At 36.2% G+C, this 19,530-nt stretch overlaps 1 protein-coding gene and 2 long non-coding RNA genes across 3 annotated transcripts; 2 read left to right on the forward strand and 1 right to left on the reverse strand.

Annotated features, from left to right (window-relative positions):
- Positions 1–2,632: 2,632 nt before the first annotated feature.
- LOC149019321 (uncharacterized) lies at positions 2,633–3,655 on the forward strand. The gene is made up of 3 exons (XR_016172721.1): positions 2,633–2,956; positions 2,989–3,127; positions 3,321–3,655. It is a non-coding gene; the product is annotated as an uncharacterized LOC149019321 (long non-coding RNA).
- Positions 3,656–4,823: 1,168 nt separating this feature from the next.
- On the forward strand, positions 4,824–7,876 carry LOC149019322 (uncharacterized). Its single transcript, XR_016173049.1, has 2 exons — positions 4,824–5,413; positions 6,312–7,876. It is a non-coding gene; the product is annotated as an uncharacterized LOC149019322 (long non-coding RNA).
- On the reverse strand, positions 6,934–11,684 carry LOC149019323 (tubby-like F-box protein 3). The gene is made up of 6 exons (XM_089153351.1): positions 10,505–11,684; positions 9,733–9,820; positions 9,387–9,516; positions 9,120–9,299; positions 8,441–8,919; positions 6,934–7,470 (listed from the first exon to the last, which is right to left on the reverse strand). The coding sequence occupies exons 1-5, from the start codon at positions 10,853–10,855 to the stop codon at positions 8,448–8,450; spliced, it is 1,221 nt and encodes a 406-aa protein (XP_089009477.1). The 5' UTR covers positions 10,856–11,684; the 3' UTR covers positions 6,934–7,470; positions 8,441–8,447.
- Positions 11,685–19,530: the final 7,846 nt, after the last annotated feature.

Below are 19,530 nucleotides of genomic sequence, written 5' to 3' on the forward strand. Positions count from 1 at the left end.
TCTCCAAAGGTTTGATGCACTGTTGCCATAGAGATACCACCACTCAACTACATTATCACAAAAACATTAACTTAGAAACTTGAACTTTAATACTTTAACATCAATATCAACTTATCTATAAATATAGGATCTTCTCGTTCGCTATATCTCTACTAGTCATCAGCTGGTTGACATACTTACCAACAGTCTCTCTCCCACTCGCTTCAAGCATTTTTGGTCCAAATTCAAGGTCCTTGAAGGGCCCTTGACTTTGAGGGAAGGTACTAGGGACTAGAGATTGTTATTATGATATGTAATCTCATAGGTTTTTCCATATGGTGTATTGATATATTATGCTATATATAAATACCCCGCGGTCTTACAATGAGTATGGATTTGAGTCACATTGACAACACTGATACTTTATATAACCATTGGGACAGATATTGTCAAGGATCTCACTGTAATAGCCTTTTAAGTTTGGCATGGACAGGGTTTATCAGAGGAGTCTAGCTAGCTTGCTTGCTTCACCTTCTACCTAGTTTCTTGTTCCAATGGGAGAATATTGCAACTCAATTGTGTGGAACTTGATTCAACATTAAATTAGCATCTGAACAGGTAGGGATTGCTTGTGCTTCCTTTTACTAAGTTCTCACAAGCTCCACTATTGAATGCATGGGAAGTAATTACAAAGATGCCAATTCTGTTGTGTTGATCGAAACCCAACCCAGGAAAATGATGTAAATGGTCAAAAATCCCCAAGCCAGAACTTACCTGCCTGAGTGGTTTTACTAATAAGGATTGGTTACTATTGCCTCCTCTACAACATTTGGCAGCTGGTTGAAGGATACAAGCCTTGAGAGAGAGAGAGAGAGAGAGAGAGAGAGTTGGGTGTCTAATCTTTGTTAATGAAAGCTAAGCCGGGGAATGTATATGGGTTAGAAAGTTTGGTGATTTTTTTGTTTTGTTTTGTTGGTGGGGTGGGGGTGGGGAGGGGGGGGGGTTAAAGAAGTTCCCCAAATGAAGAACTCACTAGAAACTGATTTGTGTTGTTGACCTGTTGTTGCGAGTGAAGATAGAGAGACAACACAGACCAATCCCAAAGCTGATATGCTCCGTACACAATTAAGGCTGCTATATAATGAAATATAATGAAGTCACATATCCTTCATCTCTGAGGTGATTGGATTCTTGGGCACTCAAGCATATGTGTTCTTGGTTCTTCTTTGTGGTGGTCTCAGAGAGTCATCACCCTAGCACTCACTGTGGTGATCATTTGGTTCTAGTGCAATTGTAGGAGTGCTGCTGGTAAGCTTTCCCGACCGAGAATGCATCGCCGCCGAGGTTCGGGAAGCCCTCCTCCAGGTCCTTCAGGACCACCTCCACCTCCTGGTTGGGGTCCTCCTCCTCCACCTCCTCCTCCTGGTTGGGGTCCTCCACCACCACCTCCTCCTCCTTCATCTCCTCCTCAAAAAGAACAACGTTCCAGCTGTGGACTTTGTGGTTTCATAGCTTCTTGGTGAGTACGTAGCATTTAACAAATCTTTGTGTTACCAAATGTGTGTTTCTGTAATTCAATTAAATTGTAATAAAATTTGTGCCATTGGGTGATTTTGCAGCCTTAGCTGGTTGTGCTGTTGTTTTTCCACCTCCAGGGCCAACCGGTCCAACCGGGAAACCCAGTTCTGATGGGCCAACACCATGCACCACCTCCATTCTGATGGACATGATTGATCATATATCCTGCAGGTCTCTCTTGGGTGTGCTTGTGTGCTTGTGTGAAGAGATTTGCCTTTTTTTTTTTTTTTAATTAATTTGACCACCCATTCCGGAATTAATAAATGAAATATTTCTATTTGTCTCAGATGGATTCTGAAATTGCTAGTGTGGGAAGGAATCTAAGTATTATTACAATCCATCAATTTTATGAAAACCATGCAATATCATCAATTAATGTGGATTTCATGGGGACGCTTGTAATATAATTGAAATTCAAAGTGGTAAATGTAATTTAACTTAAAGGATAAAATGACCAAATTACACCCCTGTAATTGTAACATAATCACTTTTCAAGTTTATGCTCCTACACAATTCATCTACCAGAGTAGGGTAGACTGACCAATGCCAAGTCAAATACTTAACCCTAATCTAACCTTCATCTTCATTCAAGACAATAATAATTCAATGGTTACGTTGATTTAAGACCATAAAATTCTAACACCGAGCCTATCCTTAAGGCTCAGGAGTCTGGATTCTCTCCCTGTCAACATAGAAGTTGGTGTTCCATTCACAGTTCTTTACTACAAATTAAAAGTGGAACCCACAAATTAGACATTTGAGTTATACCAAACTTATGTTCTAATATAAGCTATAGCATTGGTTAGCAATATTGCCCCCTCGGCATTAGTTAGCTGATTAAAGGATACAAGCCTTCAAAGAGAGCTGGGTATATCCAATCTTTCTTATTCATAGCTAAAGCCTGGGAATGTGTAGTCTGGTTTGAAAGTTTGGTAAGAAAAGGAAGTATCCATCAGAAGTACAGTTGTTTTGGGGGTTAAAGAACTTGCCCAGATGAAGAACCTAGTAGAAACTGACTTGTGTTGTTGACCTGTTGTTGTGTGAGAAAATGAAGGAAAGCATAGACCAATCTCAAAGCTGATACACTCCGTACATAATTAAGGCTGCTATACTAGTAATATAAGAAGTGTTTGGATCCTTGGGCACTCAAGCATATCTGTTTATCGTTCTTCTCTGTGGTGGTCTCAAGAGAGTTATCACGCCCTAGTATATATTCACTGTGGTGATCATTGTGGTTCTAGTGCCATTGTAGGATTGCTGCTGGTAAGCTTAATTTCTCGACTGGAAATGCATCGCCGACGTTATGGAAGCCCTCCTCCAGGATCACCTCCACCTCCTCCACCACCTGGTTGGGGTCCTCCTCCACCTCCACCACCTGGTTGGGGTCCTCCTCCTCCTCCTCCACCACCTGGTTGGGGTCCTCCTCCCCACCACCACCTGGTTGGGGTCCTCCTCCACCTCCTTGGGATTATCCACCACCTCCACCTCCTCCTCCTTCAGCTCCTCCTGAAGAAGAAAATCGTTCCAGTGGTGGACCTTGTGGTTTCATAGGAAGCTTCATAGCTTCTTGGTGAGTAGCATCTAACAAATCTTTGTTATTGAATGTGTTAGATTAATGGCATGCACAGGGCTGGCTACCTATATAAACTCCTGAAATATAATTCAATTAAATTGTATTATGTCTATCTTTCATATTGGATTTCTATAATCCATTTAAATTGTATTGCTTTTAACAAAATTTGTTTCATTGGGTGATTTTGCAGCCTTAGCTTGTTATGCTGTTGTTGGTTGCTGAATGACTGCTTTGGTTAATCCGGACCCGTTCTGATGGGCCACCACTACCTTCATTTTAATGGACATGATTCATCCTGTAGAGGGGTTGGTGTGTGTCTGAAGAGATTTCCCATTGAATGTTTCTATTTGTCTCAGTTTTTCTTTTAAGAAGAAGGATTCTGAAGTGGCGAGTGTGGGAAGAAATCTATGTATTAGCATCGATCAATGATATGGAGAATGTTAGGTCATCTTGATTCCATCCTTACGTTAAATTAAAAGAATACCACACATAATAGGCGAGAGATTTGATGATGGAGTTTGGTCTCGCGACTATATATCCGGGGACTCAAGATAGAGTCCAATCATTATATCGATTTTACTTTTTCAAACTTTAGACGGACTAAGATATGAATCAATCATTATATCAGAATTTTAAATTTCTTATGTTTTCCATTTTTAACTTTGGGGTGTTGTTTTTTTTCATTGGTTTGTTTTTTTTTACAAACTTTAGAGAGAAGATGTATAGTAAATAGTAGTTCATCGCAACAATTCACTTGACGTTATCCACGCTTGAAACTACACCAAATCGCCAGAGAAATCCACCTCAAACAACAGCGGTGACAGAGAGGCTTGAACCTCAGTCAAGTAAGAGAGAAGAGAGAACAGAGCCCAAAACAGAAAATCCAACAAAAATGACTTAACCCTTACCAAATGAACCAAAATCAAGTGTATGATTGAACAATCTGAACCTGTTGGTTCGGCTCCGGTTCATGATTGGTTCAAGCCATGCTAACCATAGTTCAATCTCAAAGCTAAATTATTGATTAGTCCACTTCAGAAAACAATAATTTCTTATCTATCTCGAAATGTTAACTATTTATGAGGTATTAGTCTTTGTCAATTAAACCAGCTAAAATCATTAAATTAAAATATCGTTAAATTAGAATATAAATGTTTTTAGATAATTAAATTTTAATCTGATAATTATATACTGGTTTAAAAGGCAACCCATATCTATGTCTTGTTAATAGGTGACACATGTAATATAATCGAAATTATATTATAAGATCCTACGATGGAGACACATATATGTAATATATAATTGAAATCAAAGGGATAAATGTAAATTAAATTAAAGGGTAAAATGACCAAATTACCCCTACAAATGTAATATAATCACTTTTCAAGTTTTTTTTTATAAATAATTCATCTAGCATAGTCTGACCTTGGTCTTTATTAGTATATAATCCTACGATGGGGACATATAAATGTAATATAATTCATCTAGCTAAAATCATTAGAATTTTTTTTGTTTGATTCCATATTATATTGCCCAAAGTTCACTAAAAATATTTTCCAAATTCAAGTAACACTCAGAGCAATCCAAATTAATCAAACACTCAACCCTAATCCCACCTTAACTTTTTTCTGAAGATTAATATTTCCACCTTCACATTGACTTAAAAAACCATAATATTCCAACACTGAACACATCTTGACCTTAGGCTCAGACCCTGTGTTGAGCTTGGGAGCTTTATAAGCAATCAAAACCACACTGACATCAAGCACAAGCACTGAATAAAATTGCAAGGTTTTCTTTGCTGGGAAGGAAAAGAATGGTTGTTATTAATGAAAGAAATGTGAGGAGTTTGAACAGCAGCTGAAGAAGAATAGAATAGAATAGCAGATGCAGATGCAGCCACTTGAATAGCTATCAATTTTACTTACCAGTCAAACACCTTTCTCAGAACTCTCTAGTTGAGTGTAGACACTTATTTACTTTCTTCTTTTGATTTTATATTCGAAGCACACTCATCTCTTCCCTTCTTCCCAGTTTTTCCATCTTCTCCAGAACTCTCCCTCCCCCTCAAGGATCTCTCTCTGCATATCTATCTGTATATATATACATATAGAGAGAGAGAGAGAGAGAGTGAGAGAACCCTAGTTCACAGGTGAGTTGAGATCTGAGACTACAGAGAAAGATGCCGCCGGGTTGGGGGCCACCACCAGGACCAGGAGGACCTCCTCCTTGTGACTGTTTCTATTTCTGCTGCGATGGAATATCCCGACTCGTATCTTCATGGTATGTTAATTTGCAGCTTTTTTGTTTTTTGTTTTGGTAAAATATTCAGAACCCAGAAAATTTTTGCAGTTTCTTCTTCTTCTTTGTCCATTAGAAACCTTATCATCTTTTAATAATTTTGATCCTCTAGTATGCATTTGGTAACATTTCCGTTCTGAGAAACCAGTTCTTATGTAAAACCGTTTTTTAATGTTTCTGTGCTAAAAGACCGTTCTTTAGTTGAAAATGGGCGTTTGATAAATCCGTTCTGAAAATATTTTTAAACTACTAAATAGAATATATTAGTGTTTTTTTTTTTTTATTGAAAAATAAGTTGGTGTTTGATAAACTTGTTCTAAGGCTTCAATTTGAACAAATTTTATCACTTCCATTTCTGTTCTTTGGTAAAAACATCTTTTTTATGTTCTGCAAAAAGGTCCGTTCTTAAAGAACAAAAGAACGAACCGTTTTATCAAACGCCTCTAATCCGTTCTTCCGTTCCCAAAGAACAGAAGAACACAGAAACATTTTTTAAGAACGTTATCAAACGTGCCCCTAGCTTTGAATATGACTCCTAAAGTTAGTTTACAATTGAGATAGGATAAGCAGCTTAACATGTGTCTGACGATTACGTTTTTTATCTCTAAATTCAAAAGAAGTATTCACTACTTGATTTGCTCTCAGGATGTTGAGAATAGAATTCCACTATTTCTTTATTTTGTTTTTTTTCTCTAGTTTTTGTTTGTTTCCGAGTAAAAATTTTATTATTAGCAATTCTCATATGAAAGATTCAACACAGGTTTTTTTTTTTTTTTTTTTTTTTGTGGAAAAACTAATATAAAAAATGATTACAGCAAATTCTATTTCTACCCATAGAAACTAATTTTCCTTTTTTGTTTGTTTAACTTGTGTTGGGCAGTTTCTACGTACTGTGTTGTTGCTGCATCTTTGAAGGGTGCTGTGGGCCGTTATTCGGTGGGCCTCCTGGGCCTCCTCCTGGGCCACCTCCTTTTTGAGCACTGAACTCTAGCTTGAATGAGCTGTCATCGTTTGATTATATACTCCACTATCAAATCAATGTTGTCTATGACTCTTTCCTGTATATAAAATCTCTCACAGTGTATGGATTTCTGAATGGATTGAGTATTTTTCATAATATCTACCCAAAAAGAAAGAAAAATGAAGAGCACTTTTCATAGTTCTTCTTTTGTGATTATCATACCAATCACAAGAACTTGGGTTTGGCTTTACCAATTCTGGTGCGAGAATCAGTTCGTCCAAGACAAGATCCAATAACATAAAAATTGTATTCATATGGATTTGGAACTACCATCCATTTCTTCGATTTGGGTCGGCCATTTGGTGATGGCTGTCTTTTGGGTCTTTCTGATTTCATATTTAGTGGTGAATTTTCGGTGGCAACAGCTCTGTTATATGAACTGCACTGAGCAAAACCTGAGATCACAAATACCCATTTGAATGCTCTAGCACAAAATCAAGTTATCATCTTGGTTTCAATTTCAGAGTAAGCCCTCCAGTAGTGAATCAATGAAATAAATTACAGAAACAGAACTACAAAATACCAAATGTCAACTGGTCATCTACTAGTCTGAAGCCTTGTTCCAAGTGTTCACCTGAGGCCCAGCACCTAGTGTAAGACTGTTACAAACACAATTGATATGGCAAAGTCCATGGCTTCTTTGAAGCACAGAGAAATATTGCTCTCAAGCATCTGACCAGACCATGAGGAACCCAATTGCCATTTCAACTGAACTGACACCTTGAAAACTAAAAATTAATAACTCAGGCCTCTGGTTTGGTTTCAGAGAAGAGTCGCATACACTACTAGCTTCTGAAAAACCCAAACCCAACTGCTTGACCTGAATGTCTCAATCTTCCATAAATATTTATGTACACCAACCAAGATATACAAGAAACAAAAGCAGAAAAAATGAGACTCGGGAGACAAACTAGCAGCTCTATTGCAGCCCAGCCACCATAGCATTTACCATCGCAAAGCTGCACTCTGAACACTTTCCATCACTTTATAGAACCCCAGCAAGATGATCCAAGGACAGCTGCTCAACAGGAACAAAATCAAAGAGGGTAACAAAATTAGTAACTCACATTTGATGACTTGTACATAGGATGAAATTAACAAAGCAGTAATCTGGAGTCTGGACAACTTTGCCTTGGAGAAACAAAGGGACCTCAGTTGATTAATCCATTTGTCATGGACCATTTGCCGAATATATGGTAAAAGCATGATAATTTAATGACTTCACAGGAAACTGTGGCTCAAGGTACATATAAATTGCACCAGCAAAATGCAAGAAAGCTAGGCTCATCTGATTCATCATGATGTGAGGATATTCCCACCCTAGAATTGGTCAACTGTTAGATTTGATGCACAGGAGTAACACAACCATCTGCCTTGCAACTGGACAGTAAAGATGTAGCATGCTTTGGCACAAGCATGGAAAGTATATGCCTACACCTTCACTTTCAAGCACATTCATCACTCCAGACAGCCCAATCATGAAACTATTCAACCAAAATGGGTTATAAAATAAATCACTGCAACATAATACATTGCACGAAATTCATCCATGTACCTACATTAACTCAAGATATCTAGGATTCAGATTGTAAGGATCCCTAAATCAGTCTGTCTTCAGTTCAGCACATGGTCTAATGCAAGTGGAAATGAAACTCTGTACATGTGCAATGGATGTTGGGCACATCCCTAAGTGTAGTTGGTCAACAATGTATTGGCATGGAGCCCACTGAATAATGTGGATCCTGATAATGCATCTGTTACAGAAGCATAGGTCAGGGGAACAGACTTCCACATTAATTTGTCAATCCAATGGTCTACGAACAATTTGCATAAAAGGAGAAGAAGAAAAAATGGAAGCACAGCCTCGACCGTGCTTGGAAACAATTTGTTAGCAAAGTGTTAAATATCCCCAAGGAATTTCCAGCTGCAGTCCCCAGTGCTCCTATAAACCAAAGAAAAAAGTGGTGGTAGAACCAGTAGATGTGCACCTGATTGTTATTCACAAGCAATCTTAGTGTCAAAGCTGCTGAGAGAGATAGCAAATGCCTGAAATGCTGAGAGTGGATACTGGTAATCCATGGTGAACAAGTCCTTTCCCACTTTTCCAAACTGGAGGATGACTTTCTCATGCTCCTGTCCTACCGGTCCATTCTCTGGAGAAGCCACCAGTTGAAAGTTCTTCACTGAAGCAACAGTCACCCGTCCACGGAAATTCAGGCACCAGCATTGGAGTTGCTCATGCCACCTAGGAGCCTTATTCCTTAACACAAGCACTCCATCTTTCGGCGTAGTCAAAGGCCCTGACATTACAGTATCTGAACGGGCTGATTTAGATCTAAAGAAGGGTAGTGAAGGGAAAGAATCTGGATTACTAAGGGGGAACTCAGTCTGTGTGGGGGCCACGCCCCCCGGTTCGATTGAAGAGGCAGGGATGGAATCCATTGTACAGTTCATCCTCCTTGGGCCCCTAATTTTTTCACAAATCACAAGAATCAATCAATAACATTGTAAGGTTGGAAAGAAAAAAAAAGGGGGGGGGGGGAGGGAAGAACACAAAAATAATGATCCCCCATAGTAACAAGTTGTTCTGACAAATTCAGGAAAAATAGCGCATAAAACAAAACTTTGGGCATCAAATTTGTTTGAATCACTGCATAAACCTATTACCTGGAACCCAAAACATTCAACTCATATGATATGTGTGCCACTGGGTAATTGCCAGCAGGGATTCTGGGAGAAACTTGTTTCAAACCCACCAGCCGAGTGGAGCGAGATTTTGTAACCATGGCTCCAGCATGAGGAGGTTGCGCGTCATAGATTGTAAACTTGGTACCCAAGAAGTTTGACCTAACACAAAAGTAAGAAGATGAAACCCTGGCCAGCTTCCAAAAGAAGGAATGAACATTTATGATTTAATTTGCAGCTTGAGAATACCTCAACTTCCCAATGTAAGTTCCACTCCCCTTAGACATATCTTCAGCATCTAGAGAGATGATGAAGTCAGTGCAAGTAGGACGCCGACACTTACGGGCAGCAAGAAGGAACTTTCCATTATCAGTTAGTGCTGCAAATGAGACAAGCAGAAAGACTGTTAAATGACTACATCTCAAGTACCTCATAACATCCTATTTGATATACAAATAAAACAGAGGAATTTACATCTTTAATAATCTGAACAGCCAATAGCCCACCAGATTGAGCCATACAGGTCCCCCAATTACAAATGTACCAACTCCAACGATAAGGACTGAAAGAAGAATTAGTTGATAAAAATACTCACCTTGAGTCAGTCCAAGATAAAGACGGTATGTTTGGGTGGCTTGGTTTCGTTTGATGAAACACTGGAAGACAGTCTCTCTAGGACCAGGCTGCAAAACCATTGCAATTGCTTGCTCAGAATAAGCATAAAAAAATAATAATAAATTAAATAAAACAGAATTACATGCTTCCTAAATTCAGAAAATGTTTATGAGAAAAATACATGAATAAGAATCTGCAGTGGATGATAGACTAATAACTACTGGCAAAATAAACAAAAAATAAACAACCTCTCGGCAGATAGTCATCGCTTTAAAAGAAATAATAATAAATAAAAAAACTCAACCCATTTTCTACCGGATAGTCATCACTTCAAAAGAAATAAGAAAACTCAATCCATTTTCTGCCAAAGGCTTTCAACAGATATCAGCAACCACAGGCCTTACAGATACAAAGTAAGCATAAGAATTGTATACATCTAAGAAAGTTAATGATCTGATCGATCAAGAAAAGCAACCCATCTTTGCTTCAGCGTGTTGGGTCTAAAATGATAAGAATACAATAATGTCCATTCATTTCAGAGTCTAATGCACCAAATAAAGTATAACAAAAAAAAAAAAAAAAAAGGCTGAAATCAAATGAGCATGCACCATGGCTATGATTAGTACTAACAATTGCAGAAAAGCATTCGTACGAAGGCACCTACTGAATAAAGTAAAAAAAAAAAAAAAATAGAAAATTAAGTAAATTAACAGGAAAGTGCTTAGTTCATCAGTGGCGTTCATATTTCGAACCTGCTTCAAGGCAATCGGAAATGTCAACTTGCCGGAAATTTCAGGAATCTTGACAATCTCTTTTGTGATTTCTCTCCAATTCCTGCAAACCCCTGCACAAGCAACCACATGCTTCCTGGGAGGCCAAGTAGTCTCTGATTCTTCTATTCTCATAAGCACATCTCTCAGAAGTTCCGGTGGCATGTTAGCCCAACAGCTCTGCTTCATAGCATCAACAGGGACGACGAAAGCATCTTGAGCCGCTCGATGTGATCTGGATCGCAACCCATACCCTAACTTCACTTCAAACCCTTTCCTCGAAATGCTACCAAAATCCCCTTTCATGTCCTGAAGAATGCTCTTGAACGACATCTACTCCGTTTCTCACCTCCACAACAAGTAAAGCAACAAGTTGCACATACCAGAGATCCTAACCAATCCCAAGCACCCTTTCAATCTATCTAGCGACCTCGAAAGTTTAGAAGATGAAAAAGAGAAAAATCTTATCTTTCATATGGATCACGCTCACAGATCCACCAATTCAACAACTCTAAGAAATAGATCTCCACAGAAAAAAGAAGCCAAAGTTAGATAGACCGAAGTAACGCCATGATTCCGTCCCTTTCCCCTTCAAAACTCCACTTTATAGGAGAAGAATTAAATGACTGATTTTGCAGTTAATTGGAAGTAAGATAAAGAAATCCGTTGCTTGAGGAACACCCAACAAATGAATATGAATAGAAACAAGAATGAATGCCTCCCTCGCTAAATCCCAAATGAAGAAAGATCTAATAACCAGACAAATGGAAAAGCAAAAACAGTTGCAAGCACGAGTAGATAAGATCCGGACGCTCTACACTCGTGTGTTTTCTTTTTTATCTATCCAAAAATCTTTAACAGTAATGGTTTTGAACTACCACCCATTACTACAGTTGCAAAGCTCTAAATAAGAAATTAAAAATTAGGGTTTTGCTGTCCAATCCCTTTCGAGTTGGGAAACAAGGAGGGTTGCCCAAGGAAGGAAGAGAAGCTATATTGCAGTTGGTGCTGCTTCTGCAATTGCATTAACAAGAGAGAGAGAATGAGAATGATCTTTAATAAATCTATATCTCTCTCTATTGGCTCATCTGTCTCATCCAGAAAATTCTGTCTTCAATATATAAAAGAGAGTGCTAAACCATGCCTATATATTATTTTTTTAAATCAAATCCATGGGCTCTAACCGATCACCGGAACTTCACCTACACTTTCTCTCTCTGGTCTTCTCTCTTGATCCAGTCTAGTCACCATAAAATAGTGTGGGGTTCATCATTGAATACTCATAAAATAATTTAAAAATAGAATTTTTAGTGAATTTCACATTCACGTTACTCTTATTATGTGATGAAAAAGCGATTGAAAAGCAGTATGTATTTTTCCGACCATAACTCAGTCTGGGGTAATCTAGCTGGCCCCACATTTATCTGGCTTTGAAAATTTTTTATATATTTTGTGGATTAAATGTGTTAGCAAGGTTTATCGTCTAAAAATAAAAATACAGCCAACGCAGAGCTGTTCTAGTGGTTGAAAACATCATTTCTTAGTGAAGAAGTCGTGGGTTCGACTCTGCTGAGGCATATTAATATTCCCATCCCCGGCTTAATAAATCCCCTATATACCCAAAAAAAAAATAACAATTTAATTAAGAAAAAATAATATTTAAAAAAATGAGTGGATAATTTGATCTTGGCAATTTCCTTAAAAAAAAAAAAGAAGGTGTTTTTTTACCACTTTCAATGATTTGTTCAGTTTGGATTAAGCTAGTTGTACTCGATCTCAATTTCAAGTAGTTTAAGGCGTACTATAGAGTTTTCAAAGTTGAAGACTTATTTTAGGGTTTTAGTAGCTTTTTAAGAAACTGTTGGAATTACCATGAACTAATTTGGAACTCAGTTATGAGGTTTTATTTTAGATTCCATATAAAGAAGCACCCTTGAAATGGGATTGTTCATTTCTTGTTTCTTTTACTTAACCTTTTCAGTATTCCTGTGATTGTGTAGTCAATCTTGCTGAGTTGGGAGAAGTTTATATTGTTGTTCTAGGTGTTTGGTTCGAACACTAAGATTAGAACTGAAAACTTAGGGTTTTAAATTATAACTGAATCTAGCTATTCAAACTATTTGACCGCAAGAAAATGTTGTTAGATTCTAACCAAGGTTCGACATGTTGACCCGTGTCACCATGTCGGACCCTAGCGACTCGGGCGACATGTCGCCAAAAGTCGAGCGAGAAAAGTCGAGCGAGACAGAGGGAGACGGTGATTACTTTCTTCTCTTCAACAGGTGGGAGAGACAAGGAGACGGTGCAAAGCACCAGAGCCAGAGAGCTGGAGAGAGATTAGAGGATATAGTGAGATTGTGAGACAGAGGGAGAGAGATAGAGAGAAGAATTGCAGGTTGCAACAGAGGCGTCATCATCGGAGTCGACGGTGGGAAGAATTGCAGGTTGCGACTTGCAGCAGAGGCGTCATCATCGGAGTCGGAAAAGGACTCTGTTTTTTACGGTGGGACTATGGGAGAGACGGTGCAGAGGCCAGAGAGCAGGACAGAGATTAGAGGGCATAGAGAGACAAAGAAATCAGAGTTGCAGACTTGCAGCAGCATTTCTGTTGCCGCCTGTCAGAGTCGGAGAAGGAGTGAAGGAGAAGGAGACTCACTGCCCTGGTCGACATCGACGACAACATCATCGTCATCATCCATTCTCAGGTGATTCAAATCTCTGCAGTCTGCCCCAAGTTTCTTCTCTACAGCCGGCGACTTGTTGGAGACCAAAGGGAACTCATATCACCGGCAGAAACACTTAGTTTCGCTGCATTCAACAGCACCAGCAGTGGCTGAACTCACACCGCCGGCAGAAAAATCTTCATTTTTCACTGGTTCGGCAACAAATAGCCGATTTTTCGTCGACTTTTCAACGATTTTTGGTTCTGTCGGTGTCGTGTCACCCCCCAGCGACAGGTCTAAATATCGCCACGTGTCGTTATATCGCCAACACGAGGAACAGTGATTCTAACTAAATCCAAACCTATTCAACTAAGTTCAATTGTCCATATTAAAATTTTGAATAAAACTAATATAATCTTATTACAAATTAAATTAAACATAACAAGGATATCTTTCCTTTGGATTTTAGAGAGTCCCTTTCTAAAAATTTGAACACTTACCCTTGAAATTTCATAAAGAATTTTTTTTGTATTCTTTTTTTAAACCCTTGGACTGAATAAAATTCAAAGCTTAATTGAAAAAATATTTTTTTTGTAAAGAAACTGAAAATAATTGGAGTAAAGAAAAAGATAACTATAATCAGTTGCCACATGCTGAAATGTTGAAAATGATGTTACTGCTCCACCACCATGGCTTGAAGAATTAAAATATATTCTATGGAATAAGCTAATCTAATCTTGATGAGAATGGTACAACAACAAATCTGACTATGAGAAATTTCAACCAACTTTCTCGTGAATCTCCATTAATGATTTATATTTTGATCTTGACTTTTTTTCTTCCCCCTTATTAGTCTCTACAATTTGTTAAAATGAAAAAAAAAAAAAAAACTTATCACTTGTGGCAAGATCCACAAATCCCCAACCCCTTTACCCAAAAAGTAATTCTAAATCTTTCAAAGTTCTGAAGAATTTATGTTTTCCTTGTTTCATCAATGGGGTTATCTCATGTTAAAGTCTTTGTTTAAGGGTGTCAATAAAATCTTGTGACATTAAAGTTTTGAACCCCCAAATGTGCCATAAGTTTAGGCTAATTTTTCAATCTGAAGGGCGAGTTTAGATTCAAAATAACTATCTTTGGTAGGGTCAGGTAAGATTTGGGTTTTGTCTTCTAGACAACCCAATTGACCCTATTCAACCTATGTTAATTTAGTTAAGTTAGAATTATATATAAATTGATTTTGAACAACTATCTAACCAAGTATGCCATTAAACCTAAAGACGTAAACGTATTCCTACTTCATTAGCCATATCAATCTATTTAATCGACTACTCCAAGGCTTCTACTACCATTGAAGAGACTCCAAACTCAAAGTGGAAGTTTGTGTAAAATGCAAAGTTTAAAAACTGCTTTCAATAAGGAAATTCTTCGATAAGAAATAGTTCGGATTGTAGAGTATGCTTATTGGTTCATTTTCAGTAAAACATCTCATGTAGGTAGGTTTAATCAGGAAGGAAGAGTTTCAAATTCAGGTTAGGGTCAAGGTAAATTAGGGCTAACACGACCCTATTAAGGCAGGAAGGGAGTCAGTCGTTACCATGTTTATCTATTGGTAGGGCTAGTTCGCAGAAGAAAGCTTTCTATGTCTGGTCAAAGTAGTTGTTGTTTGGGTAAGGTGTTTTTGTTTCGGAAGCCCTCATCCGATGATATGGTAACTATTCTATCAATAGCTCTTGCCAAGACAGGATTAGATGAACCCTAGTAGGGTAAGATTTGGATTTAGGTTTAGGACTCGAAGGTAAAATTGAGTTAAGGCTCTGGCCCATCAACACCCCTAATCTTGTTTGACCAAAAAAACACCCCTAATCTTGATTTTAAAATTATTGATGTCTCCCAATAGTACAAACAGATTATTAAGTTATGGCTTTTGTCTTCTCTTTTGGGCAGCAGGGGTGATTAATTATTATTATTATTATTTTGAGTTAAACTTGAAAGGATTATTAGGGCCTAGGATATGCAAATTTGTTTTTCACATGACAACATATCTGTCCTGAAATGTGAAAATGCAATCACTCATCAATTTATAATAAACATATGTGTTTATAACCTCAAGGGATTAACTGGGTTAGCAAAGAATAAACCTTGATGTAAAAAATAAAATAAAATTTTAACAGTAGAATGATTATTATCGATTAAAATTAATTGAAAAAATAGTTTTATCTGACATTCAAAATGTTGCTTCTAAGGGATCTCTTAAACCAAAACTATCAAATCCATTATGAAAACCAAGTAGCATGTTTTGCAATGATTAGTTTTTTATAATTTTTTTTTCTTAATGCTTCTAAATATTCTTCTTTTCGGATAAATAACAATTCATTTGCACGTGATGATGCAGGTGCTTTCGACTACACACATTAATGTTGAAATCACGTGTAATTAGAGATGTACAATACATTATCTACTTCGAATGTAATCTCACCTGAACTCGTCTTGGGTTGTTCTGAGACGGAACTAAGCCAGGATTTAAAATTCTATTCAGGTCATGATAGAACTAGTTAGGGTCAAGAAATCCTTGATTAAAGTTAAGGCTAGGACAATGATGTATATTTGACTAAGGTTGGCTCACCTAGGCTATATCACCTTATAGGTTTATTTTTGATAAATTAGGACAATATATGAAATTATACACTATTTTATTGATTAGTTGTTAGAATTACGATTAAAGTCATTATCAGGGTTAAGTGTTTAATCTAGTCCAGTCTATATTCATAACCATGAATCTTGCCAATACATTTTTTAAGAAAAAATATATAAAAATAAAAATCAATAATTAAGTATTAAATATACAAAATAATTTATTATTATAAATTATTTTGGCCACATGTTCACATACCCAAGGTGAGAATTAAAAAAAAAATGTGTTCCAAAATGGCTCCATCAGTGATTTTTTTTTTATTATTATCATACCATGTAATGGATAACATTGTCCATACAAATCTATGGTTTTTTTTTTTAATATAAGATATTAACTTGCCAAATTAGTAACAAAATAAGTTATGCATTTTCTAATAAATACAATCATTATTTATTTTGTTGGGCAATCATGATTTGACTGCAAATACAAAATGTCCATTTTATTTTTTTTAAATGTTCAATGTTCACAATAGAGATTATCATTTGAAACTCATTTTAGAAAAAATTGTCATAATGTCTATATTATTTTATCTGATAAAATAAGTCATAAATCACAATTAACATGGTCATGAATTTTAAATTAAACCACGAAATTGAAGATATTGAAGTTTGAACATCACTAGATGGCAAGTTATTGAATGAATCATGCCCAATCCAATTTTCTTCGTAATAGAGTTCAAAAAATTTTGTTGATAATTTATGTCCAACATTCTAGATAACCAAAGATTAATGTGATAAAAAATATATAACATCATAATAATGAGCATGAACATATATTAAGATTTAAGAATATGCCATGTAATTTCTAGGAAGCATCAAAAGAATGTATAATAAAATTTGAGAGAAAAGACTTATAATTATATGCTCATGTAACTATTAAAAGTTACTAATTTGCCACTTGTCAAATTAAAAATGTGTATTATATTAGATTAAAAAAATATTTATTTTTTTAAGCAAATTTTCTTTGTTTTTTATAATAGATTTTTTTTTTTATCCACATCTACAAGTAAGATATATCCATTTCCAATTATATTGAAATTCCCATAATTGATTATATGCTAGTTAGATAAATATAAATGTGGATTTCAAAAGGTCATTGACATCCTCCAAGTCCTTTTAGACTAATAAAGGGATTTGAAAAGAATGAAAAGAATAAAACAGAATAAGAAAATGATTTATCTTTGAAAAAGTAAAGCAAGAAAATGAAATCAAAGAAGGTGATAATGATTCAATATTATTATGAAATGAAAATAAATGATGAAAATGAAATGGTGCCACCTCCAAGAAAAATGTGTGGGATTCATCAAGCCTCTTCTTTTCAATAAGCTAATTAAAGAAAGAAAGAAAAAAAATTATGAACAAAAAAATAGAAAAAGAAAGAGAAACAGAAACCAAAGTTAAATTCTTATCTAAGCTTCCTCTTTAGAATCATTGAACCAGACAAATAGGAGAGGCATGTTTGGCTTAAGTTTGGTATGAATGGCTCCCACCAAATGGGCAGATCTAAATCAATTCAAACACTACCATATGCTATTTATGGTGGGTTCAACTACTATTTCTTTTTGTTCTATAACTTTTCTATAATTATCAATGCAGAGCTGAGACGATTAAATGATGCTCGTATTTCTTCACTATATAGTCATGAGGAAGCCCACGTTTAAACATTGATAAGATGGACCCTTCTTAAATGCATGATAAAGGAACGTAAAGATAGTGCAATCAAAAGTTGAAGGGTCAGACTCATCAATCTATATTAAATTTTTAAAGACTAGAAGAGAACCTAACCAATTTTGACCAATTCCAAAATGATTCATAGTTGAATCGATCAAAAACATACGGATCCCAATTCGGCTATTTAATATCTTGATCAATAAAAAATACCTAGGTTTGTTAAGTTCATAGATTCTTATTTCTTGTTTTCTTCGACAAAGACTAACAACATAGTTGATTCTCTCTAGAAAAGCCAACTGTGTTAGAAAGAATAGATTTGCCCATTTTCAACCCTTAATCTCTGATTTATATAAATTAGATATCCATTTAGTTTACCAAAAAAATATTTTGATCAACAAAAAATACACATTGTTGCTGTATTTAGAATCAACCTTCAATGGCTAAGGTCCACAACCTCATTAGTTTACTTTCCATTTAAAAATCCAAACTAGACAACACAGGTAAGGAACTGATATTCTTTGAGATCTTCTCTTCCCACTTTAATTACAGTGTCTCATATTCAATCAAGTGGGTGGCTTTTCCCTTTATTTATATTATGAGAAAGTTTTCCTAAATCCTAACTCCCTTTTCAGGAAATTATTTTTTATTTTTTTCAGGAATAAAAATAGATTAAAGTTCCATATTGGTACATAAATATCCCTTATGTTTGTTACTGGGTTGTCCAAGTTTCAACCTCAGAAAGAGACACACACAGCATGCAGCATGGCAATTTAGCAAATGTATGAAAGCTCTCCTAACATGTGAAATGAATTCCAATCGAATAAAAATTATTCAAATGCCAAAGATATGAAGCTTTGAAAATTTATGACTAAAGAGTGCACACCAAGGCATCCATTACAAGCTAAAAGGAAAATGCATGACAATATACTGAGGAATGTTACTTTTGGCTTCAGAATTTGAAACATGTTTGATCAAATCCATCCCTAACTACAATGTGGATCTGCCAGGGCAGGTTTCTCTTTTCATACTAATCTCAAATATTTTATTTGAAGACACATTTTAAATTTATTTTTCTTCCTTACAATGATAAATTCATTTGGGCAATGGAGTTGATAGCTTAATGGAACGAAATGTTTCGTTTGTCACAATTCGCATCGACTGAACATCCGTTGGTCATGTGGAAGTGCTGCTCACCACATTCATGTCCTATTAACATAAAGATTACAAAAAGAACATGTTTAAGGTAACCTTTGGTGAAGACATTTTCTCTCACACCTCGAGAGGCGAAAAACTTCTCCTTAAGGGTGATATATAAAACCAGATTTTTGGTTCCTCTACCATTGATGGTAGAGGATAACCCTTCTCTCACCCCCTACTTCACGTCATATCTTCATAGGAATTCATCTTGTCAATGTTTAAAGGTGAACCCCTCTTGCATATGCAGTTAAAGAGAAAAGATGATTTTGTTTCACTTTTGCTCTCTTCTGGTTGTTCTATAGCCCACAAAAAGTAGAGACAAAATTCTGCTGTCATTTGAATGATCAGTTTCTGTTTTGAAGGAGAGATGGGGACCCCAATGGCAGTGGCAGAAGGAGTGCCATAAATCTATGAGGCCATGACATCTTCAAAGGGAATAAAAAGAATCTGATAAGGGACTTCACAGTGGTATACATTCTTTGAATGCATTCTAAATTTATCATTGTGAAGTTAAACAACTTCAATATAAGTTCATGGGGAAAAACCCACTAGGGAAGGAATACTGTGACCAAGTCTATCCATGTTAGAGAGATTTCTATAAGCATCTTTGTTAAGATTTCACCCCTATTTGCAAAATCATGATTTTGAGTAATGAAGAACTATAAAACTATAAAAGCAATAGACCTATAATATGTAAAATACACTCTAATGCTTGCCAAGTAGCAATTTGCAAACCTGCAAAGTTTATATAGCATTTTGCCCCCTTTGTTTATGACTACTAGC

Source organism: Hakea prostrata, chromosome 4, assembly GCF_041222555.1.
Source record: "Hakea prostrata isolate BN-2017 chromosome 4, UWA_Hpros_2, whole genome shotgun sequence".
Taxonomy (NCBI): Eukaryota; Viridiplantae; Streptophyta; class Magnoliopsida; order Proteales; family Proteaceae; genus Hakea; species Hakea prostrata.

Bases quoted from the DNA above. Each gene is read 5' to 3' on its own strand.
- LOC149019323 (XM_089153351.1), bottom strand. From the start codon at position 10,855: ATGTCGTTCAAGAGCATTCTTCAGGACATGAAAGGGGATTTTGGTAGC. The intron at 9,517-9,732 runs GTGAGTATTTTT...TCTCATTTGCAG, and splicing joins TTATCTTGGACTGACTCAAG to CACTAACTGATAATGGAAAG. The intron at 9,300-9,386 runs GTATTCTCAAGC...CTTTTGTGTTAG, and splicing joins ACTTACATTGGGAAGTTGAG to GTCAAACTTCTTGGGTACCA.